The sequence below is a fragment of the Mobula hypostoma genome, chromosome 1 (genome assembly GCF_963921235.1).
Source record: "Mobula hypostoma chromosome 1, sMobHyp1.1, whole genome shotgun sequence".
In the NCBI taxonomy this organism is placed as follows: domain Eukaryota; kingdom Metazoa; phylum Chordata; class Chondrichthyes; order Myliobatiformes; family Myliobatidae; genus Mobula; species Mobula hypostoma.
This window is the reverse complement of record NC_086097.1, coordinates 43,075,257-43,093,783: the sequence shown is the minus strand read 5'-3', so window position 1 is coordinate 43,093,783 and position 18,527 is coordinate 43,075,257. Positions and strand designations below refer to the sequence as shown.

Below are 18,527 nucleotides of genomic sequence, written 5' to 3'. Positions count from 1 at the left end.
AATATCTGCGCTTGAAAGAATTTTGATTTTGCAATTTATCTACAGTCATTCAGGACCAGCACCAATAAAGCTCTGAAAAATAGACCAGCATTTTCAGGAAAAGAAAGGTCTAGTGGGAAGCAGCAAAAAGGAAAATAACAGGAGGAAATTAAAATAAATTATAAGAGGTTAGCACTGCAACATGAAATAAAAAATAAATTTAAAATTGGTACTAATGTAGATGGAGTATAACGCACTTACTGCTTATCCACTTAGCATTCCTATTGAGCCTATGAATTTTGAACAATATTGCATTAAACAGTGTTTATTGAAGACGAGATGAAGCATTTTGAAAAAGTGTTCTCTAGCTTGAAAGCTTAAATACAGCAGATGACACAACAAAGAAGGAAAAAGCATTAGACAAGACGTACTTCATTACTATATCCAAGATCATCGTATCCTCCAAAAATGTACATGATCCCATTTAGACAAGCTGCACAGCTTCCTGACATTGGACGAGGAAGGTCTCCCTTCATTGGTTGCCTCTGCCTGTATTGAAGAATGCAATAAAAGATGACATAGCAAAATAACATTCCAAGAATTTTGGCAACAATTACTTTCATCGTGATAGCCTCCACATTTTTCCAAGTTTCCTTGTATTACATCTGAATAGATGGATTGCTACATTCCACTTTCTAATGTCATGGTTTGGCTTAATGGTAATACTTGCATTAACAAGTCTCTGAAAAGACAACTGAGCTTAGGCTTTAGGAAACTACTAGCAGTTCCCAGGCCAAGTGCCAACAATTTCAGGATTTCTGCAGATGCATATGTGAACACGGAAGTCCCAAGCTTACCAAATGGTTAGAGGTTTTCCAATTGCACGTTGACCTCTGGAGGCTCACAGAGCCAAGAAAGAGTCAGGATAAACAGGTAATTTTTACATTGCCAGATTGCAACTAGATGAAGGAATCACATGTAGTATAGCTAACTTTGCAATAATAGTTGGCAAAGCAAATCTGAGACTGTCATTAAGGATGTTAAGAGAAAGAGCTATATTAAGTGAGGGCTCAGAAATTTGTAAAACGTAGTATGATGTCAGAAATACAGCAGAGAACAGGTCCTTTAGTCTACCAACTCAATACGGATTATCAACCACCCAGTTACAGTAAATATACATTAATCACCCCTTTTTAAATTATTCTCCCTGTATTATCAATGCCACCATTTCCCCCTCCCCATCCCGCCGAGATCTTGCCAATTATCTTACACACTCAGATATTGTTCAATGACAAATTAACCATCTAACCTGCATGCTTTTGTGATGTGGGAGGAAACCAAACCTGGAGGGAGCTTGTAGCATGTGATTATAGAAAATATGCAAAGTGCATACAGATGGCATCCAAGGTCAGGATTGAACCCAATTGAGGGTCTTTAATGCTGCACAGGCCCCACTAACTGTGTGGCTCTAAGTGTAGCGTGAGGAAATCAGAGGCTAGCCACTGTTTAAGTGAAGATGGACAAAAGAATGCTGCTGTTCAAAAGATTTTGATGTCTTCTTTCTTTAAATTCAAAACTGGCAATGAAATACAGCAAGTATAAAAAAAACAAATGGAATGTTGTCTTGATTATGAGAGATAGAAGTGAAAATGTAAAGGAGCCTTGTCAAAACTGTGCAGAATTTTACTGAGATAATATATGGCTCTGCACGCAGTTTTGGTCTAATTTAAGAAAGGATGGAGTTGCATTAGTTATTTTGGAGAAGATACCTAGGTTGATTCCAAGGATGAAAATGATCTTACGAACATTGATTGATTAGGCTCCTAATCTCTCTGGAGTTTAGTAAAATAAGTTAAAAGAAGATGCTAAACAGGGTTAATGCCATGAGGATATACCTTCAAGTTTTTCTAGAATTAGGGGGCACAATGGCAGAGTAATAGGTTACCTATTTAATTCAAATGCAAGAAGGAATTTCTTCTGAAGATTGCAAATCTTTGGAACTGTTCCCCAGAGATTTACATTCAAGACTAAGAATTATTTGTGTTGTACTACAGAAAAAAAAGCTCACTGGAATCAAGCAAAAAGTGCTGGAGTTCAATAACAAATGAGTTTATTTTTTTAAATTTAGAGATGCAGCATGGAATATGCCTTTTGGCCCTTCGAGCTGCACAACCATCAACCTACCAATTTAACCTTAGTTAAATTAACCATAGGACAATTTACAATGACCAATTAACCTACTAACTGGTACTTCTTTGGACTATGGGAGAAAATCAGAGCACCTCGTGGAAGCCGGCATACATACAGGAGGAAACATACAAACTTGCTTACAGAGGACGCAGGAATTGAACTCCATACACCACCACCCCAGGATATAGAAACATAGAAAACATACAGCACAATACAGGCCCTTCGGCCCACAAAGCTGTGCCAAACATGTCCCTACCTTAGAACTACCTAGGCTTTACCCATAGCCCTCTATTTTCTAAGCTCCATACAGCCATCCAGGAGTCTCTTAAAAGACCCTATCATTTCCGCCTCCACTTCCACCGCTGGCAGCCTATTCCAAGCACTCACCACTCTGCGTAAAAAACTTACCCCTGACATCTCCCCCATACCTACTTCTAAGCACCTTAAAACTATGCACTCTCGGGCTAGCCCTTTCAGCCCTGGGGAAAAGCCTCTGACTATCCACATGATTAATGCCTCTCATTATCTTGTACACCTCTATCAGGTCACCTCTCATCCTGCATCGCTCCAAGGAGAAAGGGCCGAGTTCACTCAACCTACTCTCATAAGGCATGCTCCCCAATCCAGGCAACATCCTTGTAAATCTCCTCTGCACCCTTTTTATGGTTTCCACGCCCTTCCTGTAGTGAGGCGACCAGAAAATATAATAGCATTGTGCTAACCGCTTTCTACTGTGGTGCCCAGTTATCTTACAGAATGGCAGAATAGATTTGAAGGGTCATATAACCCACTCCTATTCCAACTGCAATGTTTTTTTTATCACAGGTGGAGATTATTATACTGACCGCTCCCCACAATAATGGACTTTCACCCAGAAGGCTACTGCATAACGACTCTTTGCTGTTTGTAGTCAAACAGAAATTGAAGATTAGAAGTGTTAATTTTTCTTCATACATCAGCGATGATTAACTATTAACTGCAAAATACAACCCATCTCAGAGTCAGTTTTAGAAGTGTTTACAAAACAAGTGATGGACTTGTCATAGGACATACAAAAGCCATTCGGCCGACCAATATAAATCTACTCCTTGATTAGTTTAATGCTTCCCTCTTACACAGCTCATAATGTACCATTTTTCTTACATCCGTGAACAATCTAAGAGTCTTTTAAATGTCCTTTTTGTATCAGTCTCTACCTCCACCCCAGAAGTGAGTTCCAGGCACCCACGACTTTGTATATAAAACAACTACTTCTGGCACCTCCCCTACACTTCCTGCCAATCAACTGAAAGGATATTCTCTGGCAGTGGCCATTTAATCTGGGGGAAGAGGTGCTGGCTGTCCACTATCTATGCCACTCATACTCCTATCAAATAGTCTCTCATCCTTTGTTGCTCCAAAGAGAAAAGCCCTAGCTCACTCAACCTTCCCTTGTAAGAAATTTCTCTAATCCCCACTTTATCTCTCTGAAGCTTCCATATCCTTCTTATAATGAAGCAACCAGAACTGAACACAGTACTCCAAATGAGGTCCAGCCAGTCTTATAGACCTACAACATCAACTCATGGCGTTTGAACTCATCCCTCGACTAATGAAGGCCAACACAACATACACCTTCTTAACCAGTCTATCAACTTTGAGGGATCTGTGAACTTAAGACTCAAGATCCCTCTGTTCCTCAACACTTAAGAATCCTGCCATTAAGGTTGTACTTCAATCTATGGCAACCTTTTACACTATCCACAACAACTCCAACCTTCATGTCATCTGCAAATTCTATTTCATCCCTCCACTTCTGCCTCCAAGTCATTTATATATTCAAAAAAAAAGAGAAGGGGTCCCAAACCAGATCTCTGCAGACACCACTAGTCATTGACCTCCAGGCGCAGGATACACTATTTACTGCCACTATCTGCCTTATGTGGGCAAGCCAATTCCAAATCCATACAGCCAAGTTTTCATGGATCCCACGCTTCACAACTTTCTGAATGAGCCTACTAAGGGGAACCTTATCAAATGCCTTCCTAAAATTCATAAACACCACACCTGCCACGACCGTCATGAATTTGTTTTGTTCTCGTGCAATTTCCACAACTTTTCATGTGGAATTTAAAATGCAACTAAACTTCCTGACAGCTTAAAAGATAAAGAATATCAACTCTGTGTTCTCAGTTTAACAAGGTATTTTCACAAATTCAAACAATAGATAAATATTACAGGGTGGAAATACAGATTATACCCATATTAGGAACAAACTACAATGGAAATCCAAGGTGGAGCTGTGACATCTGAGACTATTAACCAACAAAAGATTGACAATTGAACTGAAAAGGGACTGCTGCTAACTACTGAATCAAACTACTGCCTACTGGCATAAATTACCCATTGACACAACTGATCATTAAAAGACCCCAGTTAATTGTAATAGAATGGTACCTCTGGACATGTAAAAGAAGGTCAGGGATGGGGACAGTATATTGGGAAAAACTGAACATAAGGGTTAAGCAGGTGGTTCAAAACTATTACAGTATCTGTTTAACCTCTTTTGTTAAGCAGATTGTTCCGTGCCACAAAAGCTTGTGAATGAATCAGAAAAAGTAAAATTGTTATGCACTTTGAAGAACATGGTGGAGGCAACAAATTTTGTTAAAGTTCTGAAATCTGGACTTCCGGTTGGCAGCCACATGGAGTAGTCGCAGAGAACGGGCGCTCCATCCTACTTTTTATTTCTACACTCCTTCTTCCCCCTTTTCTCATACCAAACTGTTGGACTTTTTACTCTTCCCCCTGCCTGCAACTATGCTCGCTTCATAATGACCTCAAAGAGTACTAAATAGTCATAGTCATACTTTATTGATCCTGGGGGAAATTGGTTTTCATTACAATTGCACCATAAATAATTAAATAGTAATAAAACCATAAATAATTAAATAAGTAATATGTAAATTATGCCAGTAAATTATGAAATGTCCAGGACCAGCCGATTGGCTCAGGGTGTCTGACCCTCCAAGGGAGGAGTTGTAAAGTTTGATGGCCACAGGCAGGTATGACTTCCTATGACGCTCAGTGTTGCATCTTGGTGGAATGAGTCTCTGGCTGAATGTACTCCTGTGCCCAACCAGTACATTATGTAGTGGATGGGAGACATTGTCCAAGATGGCATGCAACTTGGACAGCATCCTCTTTTCCGACACCACCGTGAGAGAGTCCAGTTCTATCCCCACAACATCACTGGCCTTACGAATGAGTTTGTTGATTCTGTTGGTGTCTGCTACCCTCAGCCTGCTGCCCCAGCACACAACAGCAAACATTATCGCACTGGCCACCACAGACTCATAGAACATCCTCAGCATCGTCCGACAGATGTTAAAGGACCTCAGTCTCCTCAGGAAATAGAGACAGCTCTGACCCTTCTTGTAGACAGCCTCAGTGTTCTTTGACCAGTCCAGTTTATTGTCAATTCCTATCCCCAGGTATTTGTAATCCTCCACCATGTCCACACTGACCCCCTGGATGGAAACAGGGGTCACCGGTGCCTTAGCTCTCCTCAGGTCTACCACCAGCTCCTTAGTCTTTTTCACATAAAGCTGCAGATAATTCTGCTCACACCATGTGACAAAGTTTCCTACCGTAGCCCTGTACTCAACCTCATCTCCCTTGCTGATGCATCCAACTATGGCAGAGTCATCAGAAAACTTCTGAAGATGACAAGACTCTGTGCAGTAGTTGAAGTCTGAGGTGTAAATGGTGAAGAGAAAGGGAGACAAGACAGTCCCCTGTGGAGCCCCAGTGCTGCTGCTCACTCTGTCGGACACACAGTGTTGCAAGCACACGTACTGTAGTCTGCCAGTCAGGTAATCAAGAATCCATAACACCAGGGAAGCATCCACCTGCATCGCTGTCAGCTTCTCCCCCAGCAGAGCAGGGTGGATGGTGTTGAACACACTGGAGAAGTCAAAAAACATGACCCTCACAGTGCTCACTGGCTTGTCCAGGTGGGCGTAGACATGGTTCAGCAGGTAGACGATGGCATCCTCAACTCCTAGTCGGGGCTGGTAGGCGAACTGAAGGGGATCTAAGTGTGGCCTGACCATAGGCCGGAGCAGCTCCAGAACAAGTCTCTCCAGGGTCTTCATGATGTGGGAGGTCAATGCCACTAGTCTGTAGTCATTGAGGCCGCTGGGGCGCGGCGTATTCCGCACAGGGACGAGGCAGGACGTCTTCCACAGCACAGGAACCCTCCGGAGACTCAGGCTCAGGTTGAAGACATGGCAAAGTAGTCCACATAGCTGAGGGGCACAGGCTTTGAGCACGCTGGTACTGATACCATCCAGCCCTGCAGCCTTGCTTGGGTTGAGACGTTTCAGCTGTCTTCTCATCTGTTCAGCTGTGAAGCCCATCGCGGTGGTTTCGTGTGGGGAAGGGGTATAGTCATGAGAGCAGGGTGGGGGACTGTGAGGAGGGATAGGAGGGGAGAGCGGAATATGTGTTGGTTGAGGACCAACAACAGATGACTCATGTGGGGGATGGGCAGGGGTCACAATGTCAAATCTGTTAAAGAACAGGTTAAGTTCGTTGGCCCTGTCCACACTGCCTTCCGCTCCTCTGTTGCAAGTTTGCCAGAACCCAGTGATGCTCCTCATCCCACTCCAGACCTCTCTCATGTTGTTCTGCTGGAGTTTCCACTCAAGCTTCCTCCTATACCTGTCTTTAGCCTCCCTGATCCTGGCTTTCAGGTCCCTCTGTATTGCCCTCAGCTCCTCTCTACTTCCATCTCTAAATGCCCTCTTTTTAGCGTTCAGGATGTCCTTAATGTCCTTTGTTACCCATGGCTTGTTATTTGAATAACAAAGGGCAGTTCTTGCCGGAACATTGCAGTCCACACAGAAGCTGATGTAACCAGTGATGCACTCTGTGAGCCCATCAATATCCTCTCCATGTGGCTCACAGAGTGTCTGCCAGTCTGTCACCTCAAAACAACCCTGGAGCGCCTCATAAGCCTCCTCCGACCATTTCCCCACTGTCCTCGAGGTTGCAGGTTTACTCTTCATCCGGGAAAAAAGATGATTCGGCAGCTGGCTTGACAGTAGAGGCTATCTCCACACTACTAGACCAACAGTGAGGCATTGGTGGCCCAATTTAAATCTTCTTTTAGCCTGTTGGAAATGAAACACAACCAAATCCAATGTAACGTGGAGGACCACGGCCAACGCCTACCCTCTCACAAGCTCGCTACGGACGACCTGAGCCAGCGCGTCAGTGAGCTGGAAAACATCTGCTCCAGCTTACGTGAAAACAATATCAAGCTAATAGCTAAAGTTACGGACCGGGAGGGCCAGAGCAGACAGCAGAATTCATGCATCCTGGACCTGCCGGAATCTATTGAAGGTGGGTGTCCTACTGAATTTTTTTCCAGTCTACTTTGTGAGATCTTTGGGAAGGACACACTCCCATCCCTGCCGGAGATTGATAGAGCTTACTGTTCACTAGCAGCTAAACCAGCCCCAGGACAGAGACCACGCCCGGTCTTTCTTTGCCTGCACCACTATCAGATTAAAGATCTCCTGGTGAGAGAGGCCCGGTGGAGAGGGAAGCTAGGATACCGCTGCCAGCAGATTCGGGTTGTGGAGGACTACTCTCCCGAAGTTTTGAGCCTGCGAGTCGAGTACAGTGAAGTAATGATGGAGCTATACAATCGAGGACTTAGGTCTTCCCTACTATATCCTGCATGGTTCCGTATCACACTTCCCAGCGGTGACAAGAAGTCGCTACGCTCGGTAGACGAAGCATTGACAGCCTCCCCACTACATCGAATTCTTCATAAAATATTTTTCTCCCATACCCTCGGCCAGGTAATGTTAGCAGTGCTTGGATAGCAAGGTCTGGTCTGACTTGGCCGCGTTAGGTATTGACTACCACAATAGGTGGAACAATATTCACTCAGACTGTTCTCTCTCGAGAGTGTATTTCCTAATACCTCCAATTCAGTGAACTCTACAACCTTTTGTGGGAACAGCACTGGGTAAAGTCTGTTTATTTACTTTTTTTTTCAAATATAAGTTTATATTACTGCTTTATGGTTCATTTTTCAGAGCCATGTTTAATAAACTTTGGAAGAATTGTTTTGTCTCTCAGTAAGCACAATGTCAATTTAGGAGTGTTGAATGCTTACTGTTTCTTCTAAATATCAATAATGGAGTTGAAGATGACGCTACGAGTGACAGGAAGTTGTACTGTTGGATGATTATTGGTCTTAAGAGCTTGCTGCTATGCTCTCTGGCAGCTGTCTTGTTGTGGGTTGGGGGGATGGGGGGAGGGTACTCCAATGCCGGTCCTGTTTTAAGAACCCTTAGAAGTTCTTGTTATACAGGATTTATTTATGCCCTGTTTCTCTTTTGTTTTACATTTTTGCCTCAGAGCTGATACTAGAAATCTTGACACTGCTTATGCCTATCAACCTGTATCCCTTTTAAAGGAGAATGGTCAGTCCGTTGAATTTTGTGAGCTGGAATGTCAAGGGGCTGAATCACCCTGTTAAAAGAAGGAAGGTGTTCTCACATCTCAAACAGTTTAATACAGCAATTACATTTCTATAATAAACACACATTCGCAGTTCTGAAAATTCCCGTCTTATGTCATGATGGGTGGGATAGTACTTCCACTCTACTTTTCAGGCTAAAGCCAGGGAAATCTCAATTCTCATAAATCAAAACGTTCCCTTTGAGCTCCTCAATACAATATCAGATACAAACAGCCATTTTGTCATTGTCTCAGGGAAATTATATAATACATTGGCAGTGTTGGCTAACATATATGCTTCTAACTTGGATGATGTGGACTTCTTTGAACTTCTTTTTCTGAGCTGCCTGATCTGAGTTCCTACTCTCTCATACTAGGTAGAGACTTCAACTGCTGGTTAGATCCAGTGCTGGATCAATCGTCTCCTATTCCCAGAGTACTCAGCAAATCTGCCTCATTAATTTAGTCCTTTCTCTTCAACTGTGGCATCTCTGACGTATGACACTTTCTCCACCCAAATAAGAGAGAATATTCTTTCTTCTCACATATCCATCACACCTTTTCTAGAATTGACTACATTTTAATTGATAACCATCTGATTCTATCAGTCTGTTCCTGTGCTTATCAGAGTATATTGATATCAGAACACACTCCGGTTATCCTATCTATAATTCTTCCAGCCCTTCCTCAAATAAATAAGCATTGACATTAATTCAAACTTACTATCAGATAATGATTTTGTAAAATTTATGGAGGACCAGATAACCTTTTTCCTTAATACCAATACGTCACCTGAAACCTCAAGCCTGGTTGTTTGGGACGCTTTGAAAGCATACCTCAGGGGTCAAATAATTTCCTACACTGCGAATATGAAAAGAAAGACCCATAAAGAACGACTAGATCTGCCCAACCAAATTAAAGAAATAGACCAACAATATGCTCAAATTAAAACATAGTCATACTTTATTGATCCCGGGGAAAATTGGTTTTCGTTACAGTTGCACCACAAGTAATAAATAGTAATAGAACCATAAATAGTTAAATAGTAATATGTAAATTATGCCAGTAAATTATGAAATAAGTCCAGGACCAGCCTATCGGCTGAGGGTGTCTGACCCTCTAAGGGAGGAGTTGTAAAGTTTGATGGCCACAGGCAGGAATATCTTCCTATGATGCTCTGTGCTGCATCTCAGTGGAATGAGTCTCTGGCTCAATGTAATCCTGTGCCCACCCAGTACATTATGGAGTGGATGGGAGACATTGACCAAGATGGCATGCAACTTAGACAGCATCCTCTTTTCAGACACCACCGTGAGAGAGTCCAGTTCCATCCCTACAACATCACTGGCCTTACGAATGAGTTTGTTGATTCTGTTGGTGTCTGCTACCCTCAGCCTGCTGCCCCAGCACACAACAGCAAACATGATAGCACTGACCACCACAGACTTGTAGAACATCCTCAGCATCATCCGACAGATGTTAAAGGACCTCAGTCTCCTCAGGAAATAGAGACGGCTCTGACCCTTCTTATAGACAGCCTCAGTGTTCTTTGACCAGTCCAGTTTATTGTCAATTCCTATCCCCAGGTATTTGCAATCCTCCACCATGTCCACACTGACCCCCTGGATGGAAACAGGGGTCACCGGTGCCTTAGCTCTCCTCAGGTCTACCACCAGCTCCTCAGTCTTTTTCACATTAAGCTGCAGATAATTCTGCTCACACCATGTGACAAAGTTTCCTACTGTAGCCCTGTACTCAGCCTCATCTCCCTTGCTGATGCATCCAACTATGGCAGAGTCATCAGAAAACTTCTGAAGATGACAAGACTCTGTGCAGTAGTTGAAGTCCGAGGTGTAAATGGTGAAGAGAAAGGGAGACAAGACAGTCCCCTGCGGAGCCCCAATGCTGCTGATCACTCTGTCGGACACCCAGTGTTGCAAGCACACGTACTGTAGTCTGCCAGTCAGGTAATCAAGAATCCATGATACCAGGGAAGCATCCACCTGCATCGCTGTCAGCTTCTCCCCCAGCAGAGCAGGGTGGATGGGGTTGAACGCACTGGAGAAGTCAAAAAAACATGACCCTCACAGTACTCACTGGCTTGTCCAGGTAGACGATGGCATCCTCAACTCCTAGTCGGGGCTGGTAGGCGAACTGGAGGGGATCTAAGTGTGGCCTGACCATAGGCCGAAGAAGCTCCAGAACAAGTCTCTCCAGAGTCTTCATGATGTGGGAGGTCAATGCCACCGGTCTGTAGTTATTGAGGCCGCTGGGGCGTGGCGTCTTCAGCACAGGAACGAGGCAGGACGTCTTCCACAGTACAGGAACCCTCTGGAGCCTCAGGCTCAGGTTGAGTACATGGCGAAGTACTCCACATAGCTGAGGAGCACAGGCTTTGAGCACCCTGGTACTGACACCATCCGGTCCTGCAGCCTTGCCTGAGTTGAGACGTTTCAGCTGTCTTCTCACCTGTTCAGCCGTGAAGCCCACCATGGTGGTTTTGTGTGGGAAAGGGGTATAGTCATGAGAGCAGGGTGGGGGACTGTGAGGAGGGGTAGGAGGGGAGAGTGGAATATGTGTTGGTTGGGGGCCGACAACAGATGGCTCATGTGGGGATAGGCAGGGGTCCCAATGTCAAATCTGTTAAAGAACAGGTTAAGTTCGTTGGCCCTGTCCACACTGCCTTCAGCTCCTCTGTTGCTAGTTTGCTGAAACCCAGTGAAAGTCCTCATCACCCTCCAGACTTCTCTCATGCTGTTCTGCTGGAGTTTCCACTCAAGCTTCCTCCTGTACCTGTCTTTAGCCTCCCTGATCCTGGCTTTCAGGTCCCTCTGTATTGCCCTCAGCTCCTCCCTATTTCCATCTCTAAATGCCCTCTTTTTAGCGTTCAGGATGTCCTTAATGTCCTTTGTCACCCATGGCTTGTTACTTGAATAACAAAGGACAGTTCTTGTCAGAACATTGCAGTCCACACTGAAGTTAATGTAATCAGTGATGCATTCTGTGAGCCCATCAATATCCTCTCCATGTGGCTCACAGAGTGCTTGCCAGTCTGTCACCTCAAGACAACCCTGGAGCGTCCCATAAGCCTCCTCTGACCATTTCCTCACTGTCCTCGAGGTTGCAGGTTTACTCTTCACCAGAGGCACATAGCAGGGTTTTAGATGCACCAGGTTGTGATCTGACCTTCCCAGTGGGGGGAGGAGAGAAGAGCTGTATGCATCCTTAACGTCAGCGTACATCAAATCCAGAGTCCTCTCCCCTCTGGTTGTACAGCTCACATACTGCGAGAAGTTGGGCAGTGTTCTAGCCATGGTAACCTGGTTGAAGTCACCCAAGATGGTAATGAGGGCACTCAGGTGCTGGGTTTGTAATCTGGCTATGACGGTGTAAATGATGTTACACGCCGACGTCGGGTTGGCAGAGGGAGGGATGTACACAACAACCACAATTGCACGCGAGATTTCCCTTGGCAAATAATATGGCCGGAGTCCAACAGCAAAAAGTTCAATATCCGGGCTACAGACACGTTCCTTGATCGTAATATGCCCAGGATTGTACCATCTGTTATTTACCAGAACCGCCAGCACCCCTCCTTTGCGCTTACCGCTCTCAGTGCAATTCCGGTCAGCTCAAACGGTCTGGAAGCCCTCTATGGAAACGCTTTGATCGAGTATGCCTTCGTGCAGCCACATCTCAGTGAAGCACATGACACTGCTCTCCCGAAATGTTCTCTGACTCCTGACAAGCGCAGTCAGTTCGTCCATTTTATTCCCTAGCGATCTCACATTTCCCATGATGAGAGAGGGGAGACACGGCTTATAACTTCTCTTCTCCATAAGCCTCTGTTGTCTCGACCCGGTCCTCTTCCCTCGCCTTTTTGATCCCCCTCTGCATCCTCTGTGTGTTTTCCTCCAGATTTCAGCAGGGATGTCCGCTGCTCTGTTCAATAAACCAGTGGGCATTGATCGCTTGAGCAAGTGTAACCGGCTGCATGCACAACTGGCACACGTGCACACTCCGGAGCTGTACAAAAAAACGAGTGGAACTCCTAACTACATTTGTTCTTATTTCCACTCACCCAATTGAACGCCGAGCAACAGCCAGTTCTATATCCATGGTGACAAATCTGGTAAATTTTTAGCCAACCAATTAAGAGGCCTCAAAGCCAAACAACACATCACAAAAATTTGAATGGAAAATGGAAGCATCACCTCAAATCATTCTGAAATCAATGACACATTATATAACCATATAACAATTACAGCACGGAAACAGGCCATCTCGGCCGTTCTAGTTCGTGCCGAACTCCTGCTCTCGCCAAAGTTACATTCAGGAATTTTACTCCTGACTTTACACTTCTGAATCCGCAAATGACAACATTTCAGTCGAGAATTTTTTAAACAGCTTAAATATCCCCACACTTTCTCCTGATCTCAAAATGAGACTGAATGAGCCAATATCATTAGAGGAAATATCCTCAGCCATTTCGTTACAGCAGACTGGTAAATCTCCAGGACCCAACGGGTTCCCTGTAGAATTCTTTAAATCATTTTCGTCACTGCTCTTACCTCAACTAACCTTGGTTCTATCTGATTCGTTTAAACAAGGTAAACTGCCAGCATCATTTAATGAGGCATGCATCATTCTTTTAGTGAAGAGAGGCAAAGATCCAACAGAGTGCTCCTCATACAGGCCAATCTCTCTGTTAAATGTCGATGTCAAATCCTTAGCTAAAGTTTTGGCCCGTAGACTGGAGAACATCCTGCCCTGAATTATTTCAAAGACCAAACTGGTTTTGTCAAAAACCGCCTCTCCTTTTTTTTTTAAACATACACTGTCTATTAAGTATTTTATATTCACCTTCAGCTGGGATCTCTGAATGTGTCATCGCCTTAGACGCAGAGAAAGTATTCGACCACGTGGAATGGAATTACCTCTTTGCTGTTTTAGAAAAATTTGATTTTGGACCAAGTTTTATCATTTGTTATATTCGCATCCCACCGCCTCTGTTTTGATCAACTCTCAGCAATCCCAACCTTTCAACCTCAAACATGGAACCCGCCAAGAGTACCCTTTTAAGCTCTTTACTTTTCGATCTGGCCAGAGCCACTGGCGATTGTGTTCCGCAGTTGTGCGTATCCGATGGGGATTTGGAGGGAGGGAGTTGAGCACGAAGTCTCCCTTTATGCTGACGATCTTTTGCTTTTTATATCAAACCCGATCAACCTCTTTACCCCCCATGTTCTCACTCCTGAACAAATTTAGCCAATTTTCAGGATACAAACTTAATTTACACAAGAGTGAACTTTTTCCTATAAATGGAGAAGCACAAGCGTCAGAGTTCCATAACCTCCCTTTAAGGTAGTGAATAACCAATTTACTTACCTTGGCATCACAGTAACAAGGAAACATAGGCGTCTCTTTGGAGAAAATTTCATTAATCTGTTAAATCATACAAAACAGAGCCTTGCACAGTGGTCACCTCTGTCCATGTCCCTGATGGGCCGAATTAATGTTGTCAAAATGAACATCCTTCCTAAATTCCTGTACCTTTTTCAATCCATACCAACTTTTATTCCTAAAGCCTTCTTTGACTCAGTCATATCATTCTACTTATGGACAGGCAAGCGTCCCCGACTGAATAAAGTCCATCTTCAAAAATCTAAAAGTGTTGGGGGCACGGCTTTGCCCAATCTCCGGTTATATTACTGGGCAGCTAACGTACGCTGTCTCATCTTTTGGTCTCATTTTTACAACCAATCTGACTGCCCAATATGGGTGGCAAAGGAGCTGAACTCCATTATGAATTTCTCCATCTCTGCACTTCTTGGATCTGCAATCCCTTTTATTATGCCTAAACCAATTGTTAATCCTGTTATCAGGCACACCCTGAGAGTATGGGCGCAGTTCAGGAAGCATAGTGGTCTCCATGGCTTCTCTCTTTCAAGTCCTATTCTATATAGTCATCTCTTCCAGCCTTCTATACATGATCCAACATTTCAAGACTGGTACAGAAAGGGCATCAGGCGCTTTAAAGATCTTTTTATAGACAACTGCTTTGTATCATTTGAACAACTGTCTGCAAAGTTTAACCTACTCAACACTCATTTCTTCAGATATCTGCAAATCAGATGTTTTCTCAGCCCTTTGATATCAAACTTCCCTGAGGCACCTGACATAAATGTCTTTAATATGTTTCTCTGCATGAATCCATTGCGCAAAGGTCTAATATCTACCATTTGCGACAAGTTAGCTGTCCTGAGATGAGCCCCCCCCTTGACAAAATTAAAACTGCCTGGGAGCAAGATTCAAATTTCTCACTGTCAGGCAATGTTTGGGATTCAGTTCTCAAGTTAGTTAACTCAACCTCTTTATGTGCCTGCCACTGCTTGTTACAGTTCAAGGTTGTACACAAGACCCATACGTCTAAAACTAAATTATCTCACATTTACCCAGATGTTAATCCCTGCTGCGACAAATGCAAAAGGGGCAAGGCTTCCCTTATTCACATGCACTGGACAAGCCCTAGCTTGGAAAACTACTGGAATGATGTTTTCCAAACTCTATTATAATTTGGAACCTAACCCTTTGATTGCTCTTTTTGGCACCTCCGGAGAGGGGGACACGCACCTAAGTCCCACCAAACGTAGCACGCTGTCTTTTGCCTCTCTTTTGGCCAGGTGCGCAGTCTTGCTCAGGTGGAGGGATGCTGCCCCACCCACCCACAGTGGTTCAGGGACATCATGTCCGGTCTATACCCAGAGAAGATTCATTATTCAATTCTCAACTCGGACATAAAGTTCCAAAAGGTGTGGGGACCCTTTCTTGAATATTTTCAGAATTCCCAGCCAAACTAAAGGTCCATCCTTTCTTCCTTTCCTCCGCACGTAAATCCCTGACCTCCAGCATTTCCCGGTAAAATTCTACGGACCCAGACTTGTAAACATACAACAGTCTATGTGTTAGGAAAATACACCTTCTCTATACCAGTGCAGCTCTGTGGGGACAAAGGTTCTGTTTAACCCTTTTTGCTAATGCAATGATGGCTTGGAGATGGAGATTGGGAGGAGTGGGTCGGGGCAGGGAGGCAACTAAAACATGACTGTACAATGGGTGCATCTCTTTTATAGATGTGAATTGTACATTTGATACATTTGTTATGAACAGCACAAACCTCCTTTATTCTATGCTCTCTTTATCAAAAAATATATTTTTATTGTTTTTTTAAAGGTTCTGAAATCTTCAAGGGCAGCATGACTGATCTGAATGCTTCAAAGAAGTGAGCAAACATGCATATATTAGTATCACTGCAGTACAGACTACATGAGAATGAAACCTTTCCAAAGTAGAGCTTAAGTGAATTATCAAGGAAGGCGGACACTGAAGCAAGTGTTTAGCATCAAAGATACCTTTATGCAAGTTCATGCTGAGGGATAAGAAAACTTCTCCAAGCTTTAGAGTAGCCAAAAGTCTCATTATTGTTATCCTTGGAAGTAATGCTGAAGATAAATGTAATCTTATATTGCTTTTGATCTTACCTATCTGAATACTTTTTAGAACCCTCAGATTTCCTATGGCCAATCTTACAATTGTGACAACTTAAAAAGCCTGAATGGCTGCACTACTCATCCAAGATTATTTCTTCCACTTTTCCCCCCCCGTCATCAAACAATATTGTGCAAAGAGTAAACAGAACATAGATCTGCTCATCAGCAACAATTCCATTGGATGTCCAGTTAACTAGTTCACAAGGCCCATTCATCTGTAGCAGGAATGGTAAGATTATTTGTCTTTAATATAGTAAACGCCATCCATCATCATTTAAACATCAAATGATGTTCATTACCATCACCATCTTGACATGATAAAACAAATCGCTTACCATTCACTCCCTTATGTCTGCTGTTATTGTCAATAAGAAAATGACTGATCTAATTCTGACATATTCCCTCTTTCTTACTCCTTTTACCTCTATGTTTAGCAAGGATTTCCTTCAAAAAATATTTTGACTTCACTAGCTTTTAACAAAGAATTCCAAAGACTCAACAACACTCAAATAAAAGTCTTATCTATCTAAAAACAGGCCTAAATCTGGTGAAAGTGACTGCTAGTTTCACATTTTTGCAAAAAAAGATGTGTCAACCCAGTCAACTACTTAGGATTTTGTACATTTTATTTACAAGAAATCTGAAAAGGCCAAAATTTCCTTATTTTTATTTAAGATTTATGTAAAATGATTTTATTTCAGATATCTAACATAAAACACTACAGCAAGGCACAGGGCCTTCAGCCCACAATATTGTGCCGACCTTTTAGCTGACTTTACAATCAATCTAAACCTTCTTTCCTACAGAGACCTCCATTTTTCTAACATTATGTGCCTAGGAGTTTCTTAAATACCCCTAATGTAATTGCCTCTACCAACCACCCTGGCAGTGTGTTCCATGCATTCACTGCTCTGTGTAAATAACATAGCCGCACAATTTACAAATGGATGACAACTTCTGGATATGTTGAAGTGTGCAGTGATGTTCTAATATATGCATTAATAACGGTAAATACAATTCATCCTGTTGCTTCTGCAACAAATTCTTGCTCATGATACTTGCATTGTTTGTTATTATCGACAGGAAACAACTTTACTTCAGTCATGAGAAACATTAATACAATTCACTTGCTGCATTAAACAATGGACTAACTGCTATTACGGGAAACACTCAAAGCAATGCAATACAAAAAAGTTTGTAAGAGGAAGTTGCTTACCACACACCACTTTCAATTTCATAAACCCAGATTTCATCATTGGGTAAATAAACTTCATTATTTTCATATGTCTGCAATAAAAAAGTTACACCTTCCTATAATCACTGTGATAACTTATATCTTTCATTATTAAATTGGTATTGAACAAAAACAATGTTTTTTTAAAAAGCAAAAGAATAATTTGGGAAGGAGAAACAAAAAATGTACTCGCAACATTAAAAATTTCCATTAAAGCATACTGTGAAAATAGTAAAACAGAAAGATAATCAGCTCGTTGTTGGGTCTGATGTAACTTTGCTAAACCCAGTTCTTCACTCCAAAATGGTTAATCATGTTCTAATCTACTAGACACTAGAGTGAAGCGTGGTTCTTCAAAATTTATTAAAAACTTAATACAAGTAAATTCATAAATTCAGAGTCAAAAATGATGGCAATCCCAAGCTATCTCATTATACAGCAGAGTCCAAAATCCGAAACACTTCAGTCCCTGAGCATTTTGGATAAGGAGTACTCAACCTGTATTCAATTTTAATTGCTGATTTTGTACTACACAAAATACGGGAATGAAAATTTCAGAGTATAATATTCAAGATGATCCTTTTCAAGAATTGCTATTGGTTTAGATAGATGGGCAAAGATGCAAAATAAACAGGTACTTATCAGATTTTCTGAAACATTCTATTAAGGATAATTAATACACACTTGATCATAATTAAAACTTCCATATTGTAAAATTCCACACGTTTAGCTGATTGCCTATGTAGTTTTCTACTAGCATAAATTATACCTATATATCATTATTTTCCACATCAACTTTCTTCAGGATGTAAATCTTTCAAATCTGAAGTACATTTTACAATATTGTGATTTAAGTTACAATAGCATTTTCCTTGGCTAAACAAGATGGTCATACACTATAATTTCTAATTAACTGGAAGGAAAACTCTTTGTGAGTCTGTGCTCTGTGAATTTTTATACCACATTTAGATCATTTATTAAGGCATTCAAAAGTACTTCATTGCCTGTAAAGAATTTTTGGAAATCCTGAAATCCTAAAAATAATGCAAATGCAA

The 18,527-nt window shown here is 42.4% G+C and overlaps 1 protein-coding gene across 2 annotated transcripts in view; it reads right to left on the bottom strand.

Moving 5' to 3' along the window:
- The window catches only part of LOC134345870 (kelch domain-containing protein 1), a 122,118-nt gene that overhangs the window by 57,276 nt on the left and 46,315 nt on the right, over nucleotides 1-18,527 (bottom strand). For both annotated transcript variants that reach the window (XM_063047195.1, XM_063047187.1), the window contains exons 2-3: nucleotides 17,455-17,525; nucleotides 411-528 (exon numbers count right to left, since the gene is read on the bottom strand). In XM_063047195.1, coding sequence (XP_062903265.1) covers nucleotides 411-515 — 105 coding nt within the window. In that variant the 5' untranslated portion in view covers nucleotides 516-528; nucleotides 17,455-17,525. The remainder of the gene's footprint in view (nucleotides 1-410; nucleotides 529-17,454; nucleotides 17,526-18,527) is intronic.